This window comes from Poecilia mexicana, unplaced genomic scaffold, assembly GCF_051168715.1.
Source record: "Poecilia mexicana isolate PSO_F unplaced genomic scaffold, ASM5116871v1 scaffold_18, whole genome shotgun sequence".
NCBI classification, from domain to species: domain Eukaryota; kingdom Metazoa; phylum Chordata; class Actinopteri; order Cyprinodontiformes; family Poeciliidae; genus Poecilia; species Poecilia mexicana.
This window is the reverse complement of record NW_028263387.1, coordinates 4,870,322-4,889,697: the sequence shown is the minus strand read 5'-3', so window position 1 is coordinate 4,889,697 and position 19,376 is coordinate 4,870,322. Positions and strand designations below refer to the sequence as shown.

General features: G+C 38.9%; 1 protein-coding gene across 1 annotated transcript in view; it reads left to right on the top strand.

Moving 5' to 3' along the window:
* Positions 1 to 13,218, top strand: part of LOC106929113 (mitogen-activated protein kinase kinase kinase 11) — a 54,476-nt gene extending 41,258 nt beyond the window's left edge. Inside the window, exon 10 of the mRNA XM_015005791.2 lies at positions 1,682 to 13,218. Within this exon, the coding sequence (XP_014861277.1) occupies positions 1,682 to 2,283 (602 nt within the window). The 3' untranslated portion in view covers positions 2,284 to 13,218. The remainder of the gene's footprint in view (positions 1 to 1,681) is intronic.
* Positions 13,219 to 19,376: the final 6,158 nt, after the last annotated feature.

Sequence of the window (19,376 nt, the reverse complement as noted above, 5' to 3'; positions counted from 1 at the left end):
TTCTTGGGGGACTTTGCTGTTTAGTCGCACCCAGACTTCTTTATTGTGTGAAACAGGAGACGGTTGAGGCTAGCATGCCACTGCTGTGGTAGTTCATGATTGTGGAGTACAAGTTTATTGGCTGTCGGCTGGATGAAGTTTGTACATTCCAGTCGTAGGGCTTAAATTCCCTTTATAATAGCCTTAAAAAGTCTTAAATTTGATTTGGGGAAACCTGCAAAAACCCTGAATTAAAAGACAAGAAAAAAAAACACATCATTAACCAAGTGTGTTTTAGCTAAACAACCCTGGAATGACGCAGGCGACAGACTGCCACATTGTTCGCCTGGCAGCCTGCGCTTGAAAAAGAGATGTTTATTCAGAGGATTTTTCTCACTTTCTTCTTCTTTTTTTTTTTTTTTTAATATTCTGCTGCTCTTGTGTGACTCCTGATTGCTCGCTCTTGTCAGCTGAAAAGCTCGACAGCCTTTGAGGGTAACTGTTGATGTAAATAATGCCATTTGGCAGACGCGTCACATTTAGAAACGGCAAATGTTCACTCAGGGTGATTTATTCTGAGTTTAATGTTCTTGTCAGCGCCAATTTACGCTTTGTCTGCTGCTCTTGCAGCTCTGTCAACTAGTTAAACAGCACTATGTTTCACTTAATTGAGACTAATTACATCAACATTCCTCACTTGTAATTGCTCCATTTCTTTTTTTTTTCTTTTTTCGTGTTGCAGTAACGTTGTGCTTTCATCTTCTTGTTTTTGATCAATTTCACTGCACAGGTTTGTGTTCTGACGGGTTTTTGAACAGATTAAATCAGATGAGAGAGGCTTGAGTGGAGCACTTCCACCATTAGATCCGGTTAAAGAGACATTTTTGCTGTGCTCCTTGGTCTTCAGGATATTTGTTCACTGACGAACCTGACGAATTGACCGAACAGGACTTGGAACTGAATTCACTTGTTTACAGCAATATGACATAATTCCATTCCAGATTTAAAATAAAAGAATAAAATTAAGAATAAAAACCTCTACTAATGTGCTAATAGCGGATTAGCATACAGCTAATTTTGTTTGCGCTTAGCACAACTAGAAAAATTCTAAAGCACTAATGCATAAACTTTGAGATGAATAAAGTTTACATCTGTTTTCATGTTTTAGTTATCAACTGTTAAGAATTCTTCAAATAGTTAGTTGTTTATCTCACGTTTTTTATGTTTTCTCGCTAATAACGATTTCAAACAACAAATATACAAGAACAAAATAAAGAACAAGATATAAATATTAATAGAATATCTGAGGCCATTATAGAACATGTACATTTTTTAAAATAAAATTTACATGTTATATTGTTGTTGAAGGTTGTTGTCATTCAAGGGCAAATGTAATTTGAACTGAAGTTAGCACTTTAGCATTAGCTTCAGTTTGAATAATTCTTTCGTGCTAGCAGATTGATTAGGGTTTAGGGTTAGCGCAATTAACTTTTTATAGCTAGTATTCCCCACCAGATTTTTTTTATCAAAGCATTTTTGATATCATGTATCATCTTCATCCCACTTTACAATGGTGTGCTACTTGTTTTTATAACATCAAATCCCAGTAAAATGTTGATGTTCCACACTTAACGAGAGTGGAAAGTTTCTTTTTATTTAGGAATCTATTGAAGCGTAACACTGGTTTGTTGTTTTGTTCCAGTTTTAGATCTCCCCCTATGCCAAGACACACTGGACTTTGAGGACAAGACCTCCGTACCCTACGCCCTCCACCCCAACCCAGCGCTATGGAGCCCCAAAACCCGCCGCCTAGAGGTCAGTGTCATCCCCCGGCCACGCCCGTCTCCCATCCGGCCCCGCATCGACCCTTGGAGCTTCATCTCGGCGGGTGGTGCCATCTCAGCAGGCGGCCGCAGCCCCATCCGCTCAGACGGCCACGCCCTGGGCTACCAGCCCTCGCCCACCAACCCCTTCACCAGCTGTGACCCTTTCCCCTCTCCGGACTGCGACCCCTTCGCCCTCAAGGCGGACCCTTCTAGCAGCTCCGATGGCACGCCGCCCTTCGACCCATTCTCCGCTCCGTTCCCGACCTCCCGATCCGCCCCGTGCTCCACCAACGGCTCGCCCACGCTGCCCTCGTTCCGCATCGCACCCATCAACCCGGCGGACCCGGCCTTCATGGACCTGGGCTGGGCGGCCTGTGGCAAGCCTCTGGACATGACCAAAGAGAGAGCCCACCCCCGCAGGACGCTGGGGCTCAAGCCCTTCAAGTCGCCAACGCAACTCAGAGACGATCGCTTCTGAATCCAAATCTCATTCCCAGTCATGGATTATATGGAATGCAGACTTCATCCCAGCTATACCTGAGTGAAGTTGACCCCGCCCCCAACTTCTTCAAATTGAGTGTAATTGGTGTCAAACATTTGTGCTACGTTTGTGCTGCTCAAATTTTAATTAATGTTAATAAATGTTTCTGGAGGTCGTCAAAGGTCAACCAGCCACTCCACATTTACAAAATCAAACATATGGTGCCTCAAACCATTTGTGCTTGTTTGTGCAGCTATAATTTTTAAGATTTTTTTTTTTTAAGTTTCAGAAGATCAACCTGCCCCTACCGCCTCCGCACTAACAAAATTAAACTGCACTAATATAAATGAATTGTGCTATGTGTTTGTGCTGGTTAGTACAGCTAAAATTTTAGGAGCACCAAATTTGACACAGAATTTTTTAAATATTTTTTGATGACCTCAAAAAGTATCTGGAAACGTCGTGATTTGGTAGAAGACGTCTGGGGGAGTCTGGTGACCTAGAAATCTTAAAAATCACAGCGGCACAAACAAAAATGAATACTGCACAAATGTAGCCCTGTTGATTGAAACCATATGTTGTTTGATTTTGTAAATGTGGAATAGCTGGTCGACTTTGTTGGCCTCTGGAAACATTTAGTAATATCTTTTAAAATGACAGCGGCACAAATGAAGATTTTTGCTGCACCAATTTTGTTTAATTTGAAGAAGGTGGCGGTTGCGGAGCAACTTCAATCAGGTGCCAATCCAATTCAGTCCAGGACCATTTTCACTACTGTTGTTTTCTTTTCTTTTTTTTTTAGTTTTGTGTTTGTCGTTGGGACGAAAACTTGGAACCTTTCAAATTAAAATCCCACTGAGGGTAGGGAGCTGCAGGCATTGTAGTTCTTCTTTCTACCCCAGCCTGGTGCTTTGGAGAGCAGAAAGCCAGGGGAAAAGGTGATACAATGGATTGTGGGATATCTGCCTGTGAACCAACGGCTGGTGCCAATTTCATTTTCCTTTTTCATTTTTTCCCTGCGTCTCGTCTGTGTTACTGCTGTCCCTTTGAAGGAGCAGAATCCAGATCAGCAGCCTCATCTTGATCTTCTGTCATCCTGCTCCTATCAGCTGCTTTCATCTCCCCCCGCTGCTTTGAAGCATTGTGACAATGCAGAGGTGGATCAGGCCATTTCTTTTATTTTTTTTTATTTTTTACAGCTTCATCCTGCAGACTGAAAGCAGTCAGGACAATGAAAGAAAATTGGAGTGCCTTATTTTGTGAAGTGTTTTTAATATATATATCTTTATCTCTTAAAGGTTCCCCTGAACCGTTTAGCTGGTGCGTTAGACAAGATTTGACCTAAATTTTCCAGATCATGTAAGAAAAGAAAAAAAAAAAAGAAGGAAAAAAATCAAATGCTTGTGAGTGTGCATCTGTGTCTCATTGTTGAAAGAAAGCTTCTTTTCTTTTTCTTTTTCTTTTTTAACAGTTTTGTTGCTTTATGGGAGAATCCACTCTGTAGATATTCTAGGCCACTCATGAAATCCAAGACGAAAACCGCGGCCCGGGCGTTACCCCCCTCCTACCCCCCACCTTCAGAAGTAGAAAGCATTCCAGTCACATTCCTCGGGAAATGCCAGGGATTGGACGGATCCACTGGGCTGGCAGGCGACACGGCGGCACAGGAAGCGGGACGGGGAGCCCTCCGCCGCCCCCCACCCCTCCTTTCTCCTGCCAAAGAATGCCGCCCAGCGCTCGGACAAAAGGTGCTTACAAATAAGCGGTTTTGGGCTCCGCGCTGCGCCGGGCGGAGGCAGCAGGGATTCACATGCAGAGCAGCGCACAGAGCCTTGGTGGAAACACAAATACATTTTATTATTATGAGAGTTAAATAATATTCTCCATAGAACTTACTAAATGCTCGAAGGCTTTATTTAAAGAACGTCTGGAGTTTTCATAGAATCTGAATCTGGTTTAGAGAACTTCATGCTGGTGGAGATCTCAGTTTAACGGCGTTCTGGATGCAGCGCTTAGGAAGGTATTCCAGCTAAGACAGCTCAGTTCCTACCGAGGTTTTTAGATTTTAATTCACTTTTCACAGGGTTTTTTTCCCCGTTATTGTAAAGCAGCTACATGACTTATTCTGGCATTTTATAGAAAAATTCGTCAGAATTTTGAGATTAATGTCTGAATTTTGACTTTTTCCAATTTTTGATTTGAAAAAAAAAAAAAAAATTTTTTTAAGAAAAATCAAAGTTTTGATTCGAGTCATTTCTGCAAAAGTCAGAGTTGTGAGATTAATCTGATTTCAGACCTTTTTTTAAAGTCGGATAAAAAATAAACTCAATTCTGATGATTAGAATTGTCTGAAATTCTGAAATGACTTTCAGTATTCTGATTTTGAGATTAAAGTCTGAATTATTTTTTGTGGCCTGTTGCTGCTTACAGAAGGCTAACCTCTGTAATCATTAAGCTAACATAGCTTAATGATTTCTTTTTACTTTCCTACAAAGTTGCAAAATGGCATCTTAAACTCTAAATAATAACTTCATAGAACCTCAATTTAAGAAATGTAAGCTTTAGGAAGATTCTTGCTTATTCTGAACTGATAATTACCTCACAAACATTTCAGATTCATTCAAATTTGTCCATACAGTCCTAAATGTAAATCATCCTAATGTGTTTCCTAGTTTGGCCTGCTCAGACATTTCAATATCCTGCTATCTGCAGCTCACTCCTCTGCATGTGCCACTATGGAGTTGCCAGGCAACTAGCTGAGACGTTTAGGCCAAGTTACACAATCAAATTGGTTGATTTTTGCTACATTTGATCCAAGCCTGTCTGGCTGTTTTTGGTTGGCTTCATGCTTTAGGTCTGTTTTTTGTTGTTTCGAATCGTTCTCATCAAAGTCTTGCATCTCATTTGCATTCCAGATTAATTTTTTGTTGCTTTGCACCTATTCCAAATCACCAACGTAGCTTCCTGTTGACACCTGGATCATCTTATTGCACGTCACACATGCTCAGACACTTTTCATAGGATTTCTGTGAAACCGCTGTGGGAAATGTTAATTTGCACCTGGAGCTGAACTTCCTGCTGCAGCGAAGACGTCTTATCCTCAGGAGTGTGTTGAATATCAGAGTAATCAAAGCCATAGAGGCTGGCAAATCATACCAGCCTCTATGATTTGCTTATTTCAAAATGGCCTCTTTATTACATGATTGTTTAGCAAGTGAGCACCTGAAAGAGACCCACTGATTTATAGCAGACAGTCTTCTATTAGCTAAAAATAGTTTGAAATATGACAAAAACTCTGACTGGCCGTGTCACCAGAATACATTCATGGAAAAACTAAAATAAAATAAAGTATTTTTCTTCATATAAAATAGTATAAATAATATCTTTATTTTTTACATTCATAATACACAACCGATGAGCTAGTAGTTACTGTACCAGCTCATTTAGATGGGATTTGAACACAACAGGGAAAACACTAGGCTGAAATGGTAAAAGTAAGTTGTAAATTAAAGCTTTATTAAAAAAAATAAGGACTGGATTTGAAGAACTAACTAAAGAATTATTTCATTAGCTAGCATGAGAGACTTAGTAGTAGCAATTTCAACTAACTGCCAGAGGTAATTCTTGCTTTAAAACCGTTTATTTTGTTTAAATAATGTAAAGTCATTACCAAACTGAGTTAGATTTATGCATAACTTTCTCCTCTGTACCCCTGAGATACCTCTGAGCCTCCTGATAAGGGCGGGGGTAGCATGGCGCTAACAAAGTGATCAGATATTTGGGTAATTAATTAGCCCTGGTGATGCCGTGCTTTGGGCCAGAAGTCGGTCTGCTTCCTGTGTCGGCTCCCATCCAGATCCATGTTGTGTCCTGTTTTCCCTTTTTTGAACGTGTGAAGTTTCAGAGCCCGTGTGAGCTGGGGTCTCCTCCCTTTCCGTTCCTTTTTGTTGCTCTGTGCCAGCGGCTGCAGCTGCTGACTGCACCGTTTCTTCATCGCCTTCGTTGCTGAGGCTGTTTCTGCTTCTGCAGCCTTTCCCTCCTCACATCTTGTTTACCTGGCCGTTCTTCATTTCTCCCTTGACGTCTCCTTACCGTCTCAGTTTTTGGGGTATTTTCTCATGAATAGTCCTGGCATCAGGGGAGCATTCAGTTCTGTAACACCCATGAAGTGCCGGAGGGTGGGAGAGGGAAAAAAAATAAAGTGGCATTTGTTCTAGGGCAGGGTCTATTAACTGTGGAGCAATTGTTTTCTTTTTGACACATTCTGTTCTGGTCCAAATCATTTACTGGGATTTCAAGCAATATGCCGTCCCACTGCTTCCTAGCTCTAAAAGTTTTAAAGCTGTCTTAAATGGCCACAAGATTTGCTAAATGGCTGCCAGTTAGGAAAAGACAATTATCCTTAGAATGAAAAGTCTGAAACCACAAAACGGTATGCCACAATGGCTGCTGAAAGAAACTATCATGACAAATGGTTCCTAGTTATTTTGTACCCACAATTTTCTATTTCATCTACAGCTGCAAAACATAGCTTTTTTTTTTTACTTATTTATTTTATTTCACAGAGATGATGTACAACATTTCATTAACCTTTTAAGGAGAGAGATGCATGGTACCATGTTGTAGCAACTACACCCCATGAACAGGTTGATTATATCAACCTGTTCATGAATTTAACATATCATGAATTCATGATCATCATAGCATTGCAGTCCCAATATTTTGGAGGTTAGAACATTTTCAGTGCCATGCATTAACACTCCACTTGCCAATAATGTGTTCCTCTTGGATGTTCTTTCGTTGTCCTTCACTAGCCACACCTGATCTACATCTACTGACCCTTTTCCACTAGTACCAACTCAGCAAGACTCGACTCACTTCCAAAAGTGTTTTCCACTGGCAGCAGCTACATGGCCTACTTTGCTACCAAGCAAAGTAGGCTGAAAACACAACGTCAAATGGTGTCGGTCTCTAGTTGCGTCATGAGGGCAACACCCTTAGGAAAATCAGACCTACGATTCATAAAAACTCAGTGAGCATATTTGGGCTAGGGTTAGGCAATTCTGGCAATTCTGAAATCAACACTGTGGTCTAAGGACGAGGTGCAGACATTTTGCGCTTGCGTCATATACAGATCAGGTTGGGGTACTTTTCAGTGATTGCCTTTTACTGCACCCACACAAAGCTGGTCCCCAATTATAGTGGAGAATGACTCAAACTGAGTGGACCCAAGTCAAGTCATAATGAGTAGGTAATAGTGGAAGAGGGCCAATAATGAATATGTTTCTGAAGGAGGTTGGTAGAGACATCATTAACTAGACAAGTCTCCAAATTTCCTTGCATTAGACTATGAGCAGATACGGACAATAAATCAATAATGATATCGCAATAGAGACGTGTTCAATATCAATCAAAAAAACGACTAATAGTATGTTAATTTCATTGAGCCAAAAAGCAAAAACCTAAATTTCCAGAACCAAAAAGCATTCAGGGGGTGTAGGCAGAGGTTGGGTGCCATTGACTCGGTCACTCTTCAACCAGAAAGTGAGTGAGTTAGTCGTTGAATAAGTTGCGCAGCAGCAGTTTCAGATTTAAGTTAAAGAGGGTATGAATTGAAATCCCAGAAAGGTCAGTCATGAATTGACCAGAACAAAGATCAAAAACGGCAACAGAAAAAACCAACCAGCTCCCCAAACAGACATGTTTGTTAAAATGAACTAGTTAAAATGATCCAAGCAAACAAAATATAATGACTTGCAACTATGATTGCAAGCGAACACTTAATGCCTCGCCTCAGTATGTCAACACGTTAAAGCAGGCGCTATCTTATGATAGTCGTTACCTTTGGGCGGCTGCTGTTGATCAAAAAAGTGCGTCGAGGAATCTGAGATGATTGAAATTTTGGGGGAAATTGCTTCAGTCACGTTTTCCTGTGTGAAGTATCCTCTTCCAGCTGTCATTCAGCAACCCGCCTAGGCTAGATTTGAATTTTCCTTCAGAGATTTGGTTTTGGAAAACATTTCTCGTCGTTTTCTATTTAATAAGTGAGGACCCTAAAATATGACTCGAAATAAAAGGAGTCTCTTGTGCTTCTCACAGATGATTACTTTCCTACCTGCAGTCAGAGGGGGGAATGTTTTTCCTTCTGGTAATCACTTCTGTTGTGGATTGACCCAGAATGAATAAGCGCTTGCTTTTGCACACACACATACAAAAATACTCCCCGCACTCGCTTTCCCTGAACTTGGTTTTCTAATTTGCTAGCTGTGAGGAAAAGGCTTGACACATTTTATTCAGGATGTCTTTGACAGGGATGTCTGATTCTTGGTTTTGGCTGTCAGATTTAAGAAGCGTAGCTGCCATTCGTCGCCCCTGAGCTGACAACCTACGCTTCCACAAAAAAGTCCTGATGAGTCTCTGCGCGTCTCGGCAGCAGGCAGTCCGTCACCACAAGTCACTGTCCTGAGTGCAGCTGACAGGTAGTCAAGTCCCTCCGGCCCCATTTGACAAACTTCATTTAAAGACATGCCCGGACCATTTACAGTAATAACTAAATGCAAAGATGGCCAGTGTGTCACCTGACGAAAATCAGCAGAGAAAGCCCTGACCCCTTTGAGACTGCCCGCAGTAATGTTACAATCGACTGTTACAAAATGAAAGCTTGCTCAGTTTTATCCAAAGTTAGTTTATTGGATCTGCGAAAAGTCATCTTTACATTCATGCTTATTTTTCCCCGTTTACTTTGATTTAGACATTGCGTTAGCTAGTGCAGTTATTAGAATTAGCATTTTAATTCCATTTGGAAACATTGAATTGCATTTCAGGAACACATCCTGTTTGGGTGTTGAAGCCAGTGTACAATGTATTGATTATAGCTGTTCATGGGAGAGTGTAGCATTAGCTGGCTAGCTCTTCTCCCAGCATTAACACTAATTGGACACTTTTTGTTGAAGTGCGTCAAGACTGAGCAGATTAGTGGATTTCAGCTGAAGGCTTCTAAAAGGAACATTTTGGTTTAAACTGAGACTGAAAGCTTCTATGGTTTTTGCCCCAAATAGAAAATAACATTTGTGTTTTGACACCCTTGAGAGAAAATTATGTTTAATTTGTTTGTCACATGTTGTTGAAGTATTTCCCTTAATATAAAATTACAGATTTTTTCTTTTGGGTACAATAACACTCAACATATGCACATATCATACTGGTCATATGTTTTGGTAGTAGGAGCATTTAGATTTGAACAGAAAAACTAAAGTAGCTTGAACTTATAATAGTTAAATCACAAAGTAAAGCTTTATTAAAAGCAACTAAATCAATAGAAGAAACTTGAAAGCTAGCTGAACAATTTTTTGATAACTAGCTTGATTGACTTAGCAGTAGCCATTTTCTTTTTATTATTAAAATATTATTAGCAAATTTTGTTTGGTTTATGCATAACTTCCCACTGTGAATCCAATTCTAGTGATATTTTTGATGGGTGCTATACGTCACAATTTAAATTGAGGTTTGTGCTGATTTCTAGATTTGCATACATAAGAAAAACTAAAAATAATAAACTAGGCTTAATTGTTTTTGATACAGTCATAAAGTTAAGCTATAACAAAAACATAAGTAGCTGAACTGGGTCAATATAAGAAATGTAAAAAGCTAACTAAACAATTGTTTTGTTGGCTAGCTTGATTAACTTAGCAATTTTAGTGAGCTGCTACATTAGGACTAAAATAAATTAAAATCTTAGATTTATTTATACGTTCCCACTGTGTAATATTTCTTTTTCTTGTTTTTGTTTTTCCTAGCTGAATCTGAAATATAAATCTGTTTGTGTTGGTAGCTGGTTTGTGTGTTCCCATCTTCTAGTTTCTGAAAACCATGCAGACACAATCCAATTCACTTCTGTCAAAAAAAAAATAGACAGGGTAAATAACATAAATCAATGTGCTATATGCAACTGCAACAACATGGTGGGATGGTGATGGAGGTAGGAAATATATTACTTTAAAGCCTTCAGGGTAAACTAACCAAGCTCTGGAACAAGAAAAAAACCCCAGAAGAACCTTTGTCAGTGAGGTAGGGAAAATGAAATAGATCATTTGAATTTCTAAAGAGCTGAGAAAGAACAGTGTGCCCTTAAACATGGCAGGTTTCTGCAGCTTGGCTTAAAATTTTCTTATTTTTTTCCCCAACAGTTGCATTTCTCCAGGGAAAATTAGAAGCAGTTCAGTAAGACTAGATTCAAACTGCTTCAATTCAGTTTTTACTTTGGCAAGCTGGTTATTATTTAACTCCTACAGTACCATGATATGGTGGCTCTCCATTTATCACTGGCAGTTTCTTTTGTTTGCTTGCAGTCAATTAGGTGGATGTTGCAAACGCGTGGTTTTCTGGCTTGCCACAATGACTTCTCAGCTTCCTGTCTAAGCCAGAAACATTATTTAGCGTTTATGAAAGTGAAACACCTGCCCGGACCTTTGTTTGGCCCCATTAGGCCGGCACCAAATGATTAAATCTGACCTTTCGCTGACCGTTCAGCGACGGCGGAACCCCGGTGGGGGATGCGGACAAAAGCCCACGTCCGTGAGAGATCGCCAGCAGGTGCAGGAGCTTAATGCTCGCCCTCCGAAAAAAACTGAATATTATTTCTAATTCTTTCGGCACAGGCACCCAAGGTCACAATCTGCTGTCCTCTTCTCTTCCAATAACAATGAAAACGAAATGAATAGGAGCCACGAAAGAAAGGCCGATTGGTTTCCAAGAGCACAGCGCCGGCTCCTGCGGACAACTGGCAGCACGTCTGGAAAATAAACACAGATTTCATCGAGGTTATCAAGTCCAAGGCTCAAACACGCTTCTCTCATTGAACTCAACAGCATGCGGCAGCCGCTTGCTCGTGATTATTGCTCCATCTAGTTACTGACACTCAATTACCTTTGTCATCTTCTTCTCTAGCAGAAGCTATTCAGTTTGTAAATTTCTGTTTTTTTTGGAGAATGGTACAGCCCTGCTGCAAATCAATTTGGCTGAATGAACTCTGATCAGCCCTTAGATATGGAGGCGCTAAATGATTTATTACAGTTTGCTCCTACAGATAGATGATCTTCTCGGCCTTTCTCTTGTTCATTTGATAAACCAATACAGATCACAGTTCACAAGCAATCTCTTTCGATCTTTAAAAGGACTGGAAAAAAGTATTTCCCCCCTTTTCGGTTGGTTTGGTTTAAAATGCTAATCATAATGTGTAATTCAAAACCTCAGCTCACTTAGCTGCAAAGACTGTATGAAATAATTATCGTCTCCTGTAAATCCTGCTGGTGTGGCTGAATTGCAAGCATTCTGCAAAGACAGAATTTCTCTACATCAAAGTAAAAAAAAACTGACAGGGTGTCACCAACTCAAATGGAAGACATTTTAATACCATTATGAATGAAATTTAAGACCTGTAGTGCTATAGAACTGTATAAACTACTCGTGATGGATGGATAGCTGGCTATCAAGCTATCAGCTAGTTAGCGGTAGCCTCAACTGGCTCAATGAAGATGTCTCTTGCAACTCGAATTCTAGCCTGACAGAAAAGTCCCACGAGAAAAATTAAATAAATAAATAAAATAAATATACACACACAAGATTACATTTGCCACAACAAATTATTAACACATGATTAACACATTTAAGGACAAACTTGAATTTAAAAAAAAAAAAAGTAGGACATTTTAATTGTGCGCTGACATCCTCCTGTTGATGGTAGTCGCTGCCAAAGAGGGAACAACTACTTTCCCGGTTTAAGAAATATTTGAAATGTTGGACTTGATAGCTTCTTTTTTTCCTTCTTATCCTCCTTTCACAAAGCATTTTTGCTTGCACTCAGGTTATCTTCAGTGTTCAAATCACTTTGACATTTTCAATAATTATATTTCGAGTTTGACCAGCAAACGCTGTTGCATCACAACGCTGCGAGGGGAAGCCAGGAAGTTTGTAACCGCTTTACCTCTGAGGGCTAACTTGTTTTATCTACTGGCAAATTATCCCAATTATGATCATGTAAGGCATTTAAAAGTAATTAACAGAAGCCTGAGAGTATTTAGCAGTGGGTGGTCTCTTTCAGGTGTTCATTAGAGCTGAACTCCCAATGATCCACAGATGCAATTTGCAAGGTTTTGGTTGGAACAAATCCCTGTGACTCACTAGTCAAATGTTTCACTCTCAACCTCTAAAGGTTTATTTCTTTTTAACTTCCCTGCTCACAATTTTTCCATACGACGGTCAAAAAGGATATTTATGACTGGCCACCTTCTTAAACACTGGATAGAGACTCTTTCAAGGTGGCCGTTGACGCAGTCTACTTTAAGATGATAAATACTTGTTTTAGGTTTTCACTGGAGTCTTGACGAGGCATGCTTTTGGGTGCTTCTATTTCTTCATTTTTAATGTAAAATATTTTCTCTACAGGGTGCTGTCAGAGTTTCTTTGCCTTTTGAGGATTAAAAGTTGAGCTATTTCAGTAAAAAATATGCAGAAATTTCAGCCTAATGTTTCTTTGGGGCACCCAAACTTCCAATTTTATGTTGAACTGCTTAACTGCTTTTTTTTCTCCACTCCTTTTTACGTTTTTCTTTTTTTTTGACCATGCTTCAGCCTGTACGTGGATGTTGTAACTGTTTGACCGTCTCTACTCAAGCGAGTTAAAGACTTTGCAGGCCTTCGTGCTTTTTCAAAAATCCTCCTCAATTTTTATTTTATTTTATTTTTTTTGTGAAATCTCGCACTGGGCTGGGCCTGAATCAACTGTTTTTACTGTGCGTCGAGAGTATTATTTCTGTATGCAGTATGTGAAAGTGTTTTTATTTCTTATGACTATTATAATGGGTTTTAACCTGTGGAGGGGAACAAAAAGCTGAAAAAAAAAAGAAACGACCAAATAAAACGTAACACTCCTGACTTGCCTGCGACTTTTATTGTTGCATATACGGCTGGGAGGCTTTTATGATTCGTCCGTTCTTCGAACATAAAAACAGTGTGAAATTGCTCCAGTTTGATTGAACTATTGTCAATCTGGTCCGCAACAATTTTTCAGCACTTCACTGCCATGTTAGACACCAATTATAGAGTGCGACACCTCCCGCTGTCCGGCGTCGCACCAACAATCGCAGACTGGAACGAATGTGTTGTTGGTTTGATGACATCCTTATAACAATTATCTGTCGCAGCAATTATTTTGTTTTGGAAATAGCACTTTTCACATCATGCCAAGAAAGTGGATTTTCTTTTTTTTTAATTAAATATAAATGCATGAGGTTTGTGTCTGTGTTTGATGTTAAAAAAAAAAAGGGTGAAGAAGCCTGATTCTGACAGACATCTGAAATTGTAACAAGAAGTTTACGGACTGCATAGAAAGGAGATGGAAGAAGAAAAAAAGACTAAATCCATGCATGTGTTTGTTTTTCTTTTCTTCTATGTGGTTCACCAGGTGACAAATATTGACCAAGATTTCCATTCTCAAATTGAGATTTCTTAGTACTGGGATGAGATGTTCTGCATTTTTCTCCTGGGGACTCAAAATCATAATTTGCCCAGAAGAAGAGGCTTTTCGCTCCAGGTCACGGGATGCAAAATCAATCTCTTGCAAAGGTTTTTGCCAGTAACACACATGTGATTTCAGGTTGAAATATTTTCTTTATTTTTGTTGCTTCTGTTGTAGATAAAAGAGCCAGTTCATTTTGTAGGAAATGTATCCCAATTCACACAAACAGCAACATTTTCTATTTAGAAGCACCTTGTCTCTGGATTTGTACAGTCAAAATTTAACATCAATAATTAAGGTTTGTCATATGAGAAAAAAAAACATGATTCACTTTTTTTTTTTTACCATGTTATTTATTAATTTATAAATGTCAGTTTCAAACTATTTAGTTGGCAAGCTAAATATTTATCTTCAAACTGAAGCTAAATATTCAGTTTGAAGATAAATATTTAGTTTGGAGCTAAATATAATAAAGCTAAAGAGTTAGCTTAAAACTGAGTATCTTGCTAATTATTTAGTTTGAAGCTAAATATTTAGGTAAGCTTAGCCTTTCAGCTGAAACATTATCAATTGAGAGCCATCATGGTTCAGTGATCCTGCATGTGCAGCATTATCACGTGGATATCGGTGTGAGTCAGTGGTGAGACTCGCTGCTTTAGGTGATGACAGATTTTAACAAGTGTGTGTCCTCCAAAACATGACATTTTGGACCACCATACTGTTTTTTTATTTATTTTTTAATTCTCACTGTGTTGTTACCTTGTCAGAGCAGATGGCTGGTCTGTTTATGAATAAAACTGTGCTGCATTTAAAAAGGGGACTCTCAATATAGACTTTTTTGTCGTTAATATTGCCTACTTTTCAAGCTGGGAGGATTTGTTTTAAATATAAAACTATGTTTTATTTTGTTGTCATATAAATGCAAATGAAGTGTTGTGTATGAATGAGGTCCAGGTTGGACAGGTCAACATCTCCGAAGCTAACCTGTTTGATTAGCTTAGCGCGCGCCAGGGTGCGCTCGCTGGTGGGACTCACTCAGACATGGCGGCCCGGTCCCTCCTTCATCAGCACCGTCTCCCAGCTAGATAACAGGCATTGAAGAAGACGTGAAGCAGGAACTCTTGCCAGCGCCTGACCCTCCAGCACATCTCAAAGGTTCCTGTTTCCATGGACACCGAGGATGAGGAGCACAGCAGTGAACACTTGAACATTTCTTTTCCAGTTATTTCATTTATGATTTGAATTTTTACTCTGTTTTTCCCCCCAATTCTGATTAATTATGTCACACAACAAATAGTCTTACAATACTTGGGGGCTGTATTAAATCAGTTTGAAATAGTCACATTCAAACTTGAAGGTTGGCATATGAAACAAACATGAACTGGGACACTAAATATAATACTACCTATTAAGAGATTAAGCACACACAAAAAAAATCCACACAAGAAATGTATTATCATTCGGGCTGAAGATACAAATGTAAACACTTAGAGGTTGCAAAAGCTAGCCGTGATGGAGCAATGAGAGCGTTCCCATCGCTGAAGCCTTCTGGGGAGGCTGAAAAAGCAGGCAGCATGTGGACAGGTGGCAGAGATATGCAGATTGAAGCAGGAAGGCATGCATCTTAAACAGATAAGCCCAAACTGTAGCTATCTGTTGGGTTTCACACGGGCAGAAGAGCTCAACCTTTCTATAAATGTTCCCAAATGTTATTTCCAGCTCTAAAATCTCACGTGCCACACTATTTTTTAGGCTCCCTTCAACATTTCCTATGAATTGAATTTCTGAAATCTGAATTTTACTTTTCCAAGGTGATTTAATCAATAATATTATCATAATCTTAGTCACACATCAAAATGGGAAAGTCGAGGAAACATGCAATTTGCATAAACTTCGCCATGTCAGGAAATGGCCATGAAAACAAACCAAAACTTGTCAGAAAATACACAGTTAACAGGACTGTAAGAAATAATAATAATGATAGTAATAATACATCACCAAGAGTTTCTCAATGCTAAAGAATTGTGGCATCTTGACACCTCAGAATAACCATAATTATGATCACCTGGAGAAAGTCTAGAGTTTAACATAATAAATGAAGAGGTGTTTTAGTGTAAACAGATGAATAATGTGGGAAATCACTGCTTAGCAGTGATCCCTGAAGTCTATTTCTCTCCCAGCACACTAGGGGGCAGTCTCTCAGGAACTCTGAAATGAGTGTATATTTTAACTAGAAATCTGGCGGATTTTACTAGAAAATTGAAATTGAAGTGTGGCTTCAGGTTTTTTTAGAATAAGAACTATTTGTGCTGTCTACTAGGAGCTAGACAGCACAAATTGGCTCAGGCTGTAAACAACAATAAACCAAAATAAACCAACAAATGAAATGAACTTCAGCAGTCTTGGGTAGAAGTTCTAATGCCCACAGATGGTGCTGTGTACCATAATGTTGGGCTTAATCTGGAAATATTCAACTCTAAAAAACCATTAAAGGAAAATTGGAAATTAACACAGTATTATTTAAAATTGATTTTTTTGAGCTTTACATCATGTCATTCCCTAATCAAAAACATACCCAGAGAGTTGCTTTATGGATGTTCAGCTCCTTCAGACTAGCCAACAGCAATTAGCAAACACCTGGTGGAACACCTAGTGTTGCTGAGCTCATGATAGGAGCTACTTCTTAGTGCAACGCTGCTAAAAACGTTGTTGAAGGGTTAATGTGATGACTTCCTGAAGGCAGAGTTTCAGAAAGAGCAGGGGTTTTTAAAGACACAGAGGCCCAATTTCAAGGCATAAAATTACAAAGCCAAATCTCTTAAGTCATATTTGACATATATGACTTAAAAGATATATGTAGCATTTCTCTAACTGAAGTAGTATGCTATAAAATTCCACTATGTGCACTTAGTGTTTTAAAAAATCACTAAGTGCTTCATTATTATCACTTGATATCACTTGATTGAAGATATTAATTTTATACATCAGGTAAAAACTAACAAAATAGCTGCATGGTAATGCAATTATTGCAGTTGATAATTGCATTACTGATTGCTTTATTTTACTAAAGGACAGATTTAGTAGTTTAACTTAAAATGACTGACAAGAAAATGATAAGAGTTGGGGTATATACGTTTTATTTTGTACTTTTTGGTCCACCACTTGGTTAAAAATCAAAGATTCCCTGCAGACATTTTCACTCAGCCCAGCCTCAGATGGTTTGTTTTTCATAGCAATTCAGCAATGTAATGGGACTCCCGCTAATCGGCGTGAATTCCCCAAAAGAGGACGCTGATGATCAGACGGAACATTAACGCCCCTCAACGACAGAGCAGAATGCAAAAATACATTCAATACATTTCTTTAAGGGCTGGAAAATTATGTGAATCTTTTCATTTCTATTCCTAAACTGGAGGAGAAATGGGGCAGGACTTCACAAAGCTGCTCAGATGATAAAAGTTTTGGGCAATTTTATCTCTCCCTCTGCCAGAGAATTGTTTCCGTCCCTATTAATTTTCTACTTGAAATTGATTATAGGCCGAAGGCTAAACAAAAGTAAAACTTGAAGCTTGAGCTGAGTGTAAGAAAAAAATAAATAAAAATCAGCGGCTCCAGTAATTTAGTTGTTTATGCTCCTCATGGAGTCAGAGAGTGTTCCGAATGGGGCCCCGAAATTGATTAAATTTATCAGGAGCCAAAGAAAGAAGGAACATAAAACAGGAGGACGTTGAAGGGGGACTGGGGGGGGAGGCATTTGTCCATAATAATCCGAGCACAAGAAAGAGAGAGAGAGAGAGAGAGAGAGAGAGAGAGCATGAATGTTTGTAGCCTCTGGGTGTGGACAGCCTGCAGCGACGTAGAAATCAATCAAGCTATCATTGCAGCGCTGCATGCTATCAGCGCAGATTCATACGCCGTCCGCTGCATTGGATGCATTGACTAGACCAGTTTTACCCAAAGCAACTTCCAATTTCAGAGGAACGTAGAGTCAATTTTAAGCATTTATTGAAAAGGAAGTGCTTTAAAACAATGATATATGGTGCAATTTGCAAATCTCTCTTTTTATTTCTGACATACTGAAAGATGCTCCCATTGAACAGGACCTATAAATGTAAAGTGTGAAAGGTTTTGGAGGCAGACGGTGCTACAATGCTAAAAATAAAATCACCTGAAAAGCTTTCATATGGCAGTTCTCACCGTCAGGTAAACAGATGATGATGATGATGATGATGATTTTATTTCAGACAGACATTTCACAAACAAAACATAATAACAAAGACTTTCATATTTCTAAGTGTAAATACCCTTGCTACCAAATACACATACTCAAATACATCACTTGTTCGGTGACTATGAGTCTGAAAAGGAGTATGATGACACTTAATTTGTGTAATTATACCGTTTTTCCATTCAGTAATTCATAAAATAAATAATCTTCCCATTTCCCGATGCAAACACAATTTTTTTAACTGTCTGAAGTTCAATCAGATCAGACGTCTCTCGGTTTAGCTTTGCTAGAATCAACAAAATGATTTTTGCTAAATGCCAGAAAACTTAGCAATAACATATTTTTAGAAATGTTTTTGATAACTTTACTCATCACACATTTGGTCAGCATCAGAGATAAATGTCTTTTACAAAATATGTCTTTTAAAATGTAGTGTTTCCTTACACATTTTTTGAGTTATCTTTAAAATTGTGCTTTAACCTCCACTACATTTGTGTCTACAAATCTGCCAGCTCTGGGCCAAATGATTTTCTTAGATTTTTTTCTCTAATGTGTAAGATTTAAAAATCTGCCTTAAATATTTCACAGCCCCACCTGTTGCCAAATGAACCAATGAGCCCTTATTTACATCCAACCGATTCGTTTTTACTGAGCCATTTCTGCAAAGCTTAAGGAAAGGGAACTTTGAATAGATTTGACAAACTTGTGTTTAACAAATATATACCAAAAGGCTCTATTTTTTATTTTTATTTTATTTTATTTTAACAGCTTGCTGTTGACTTCCTGTGGGAATAATAAATAAATGCAGTGGTGTTGGCACAGACAGCAGAATTAAAACGTCATCAGCTGAGCAGTTCAAAAAAACTGAAGTAGAGACACAAATTATTTTGGTTATTCTATTGAATAGAGGAAAACTCTTTGGATCCTGATTTTTTGGGGGAGATACTAAGCTTGTTCTGGACACCAACTTTGTGTATTAAGCCCTTCATGCACAGACGTTTCCTCCATTTTGAATAATAAATGACTGCCTTTTTGCAGTTCCTACAATAATCTTCTAAAATCCTTGTCCTTGTGAGAAAGCCAGACTGCTGTGTAATGTCTGTACCCAGAGATTCTCCGTGGAGTTCAGGTCCTGACTCTGCGGAGACCAATCCAGGTGTTAAAATGAGAATCATGCTCTCTGAAGCAATTTCTCTCTATTTGAGGCCAATGAATCCTGGCATTGCCATCTAGGAATACGGCCTACATCATCAGGGAAGGAATAAAAGTCATTGATGGGGAGAAAATACAAAACAAAACAAAAAAAACCAAGTAATTCGGTGTATCATTTGACTTCATGGGAAGCTG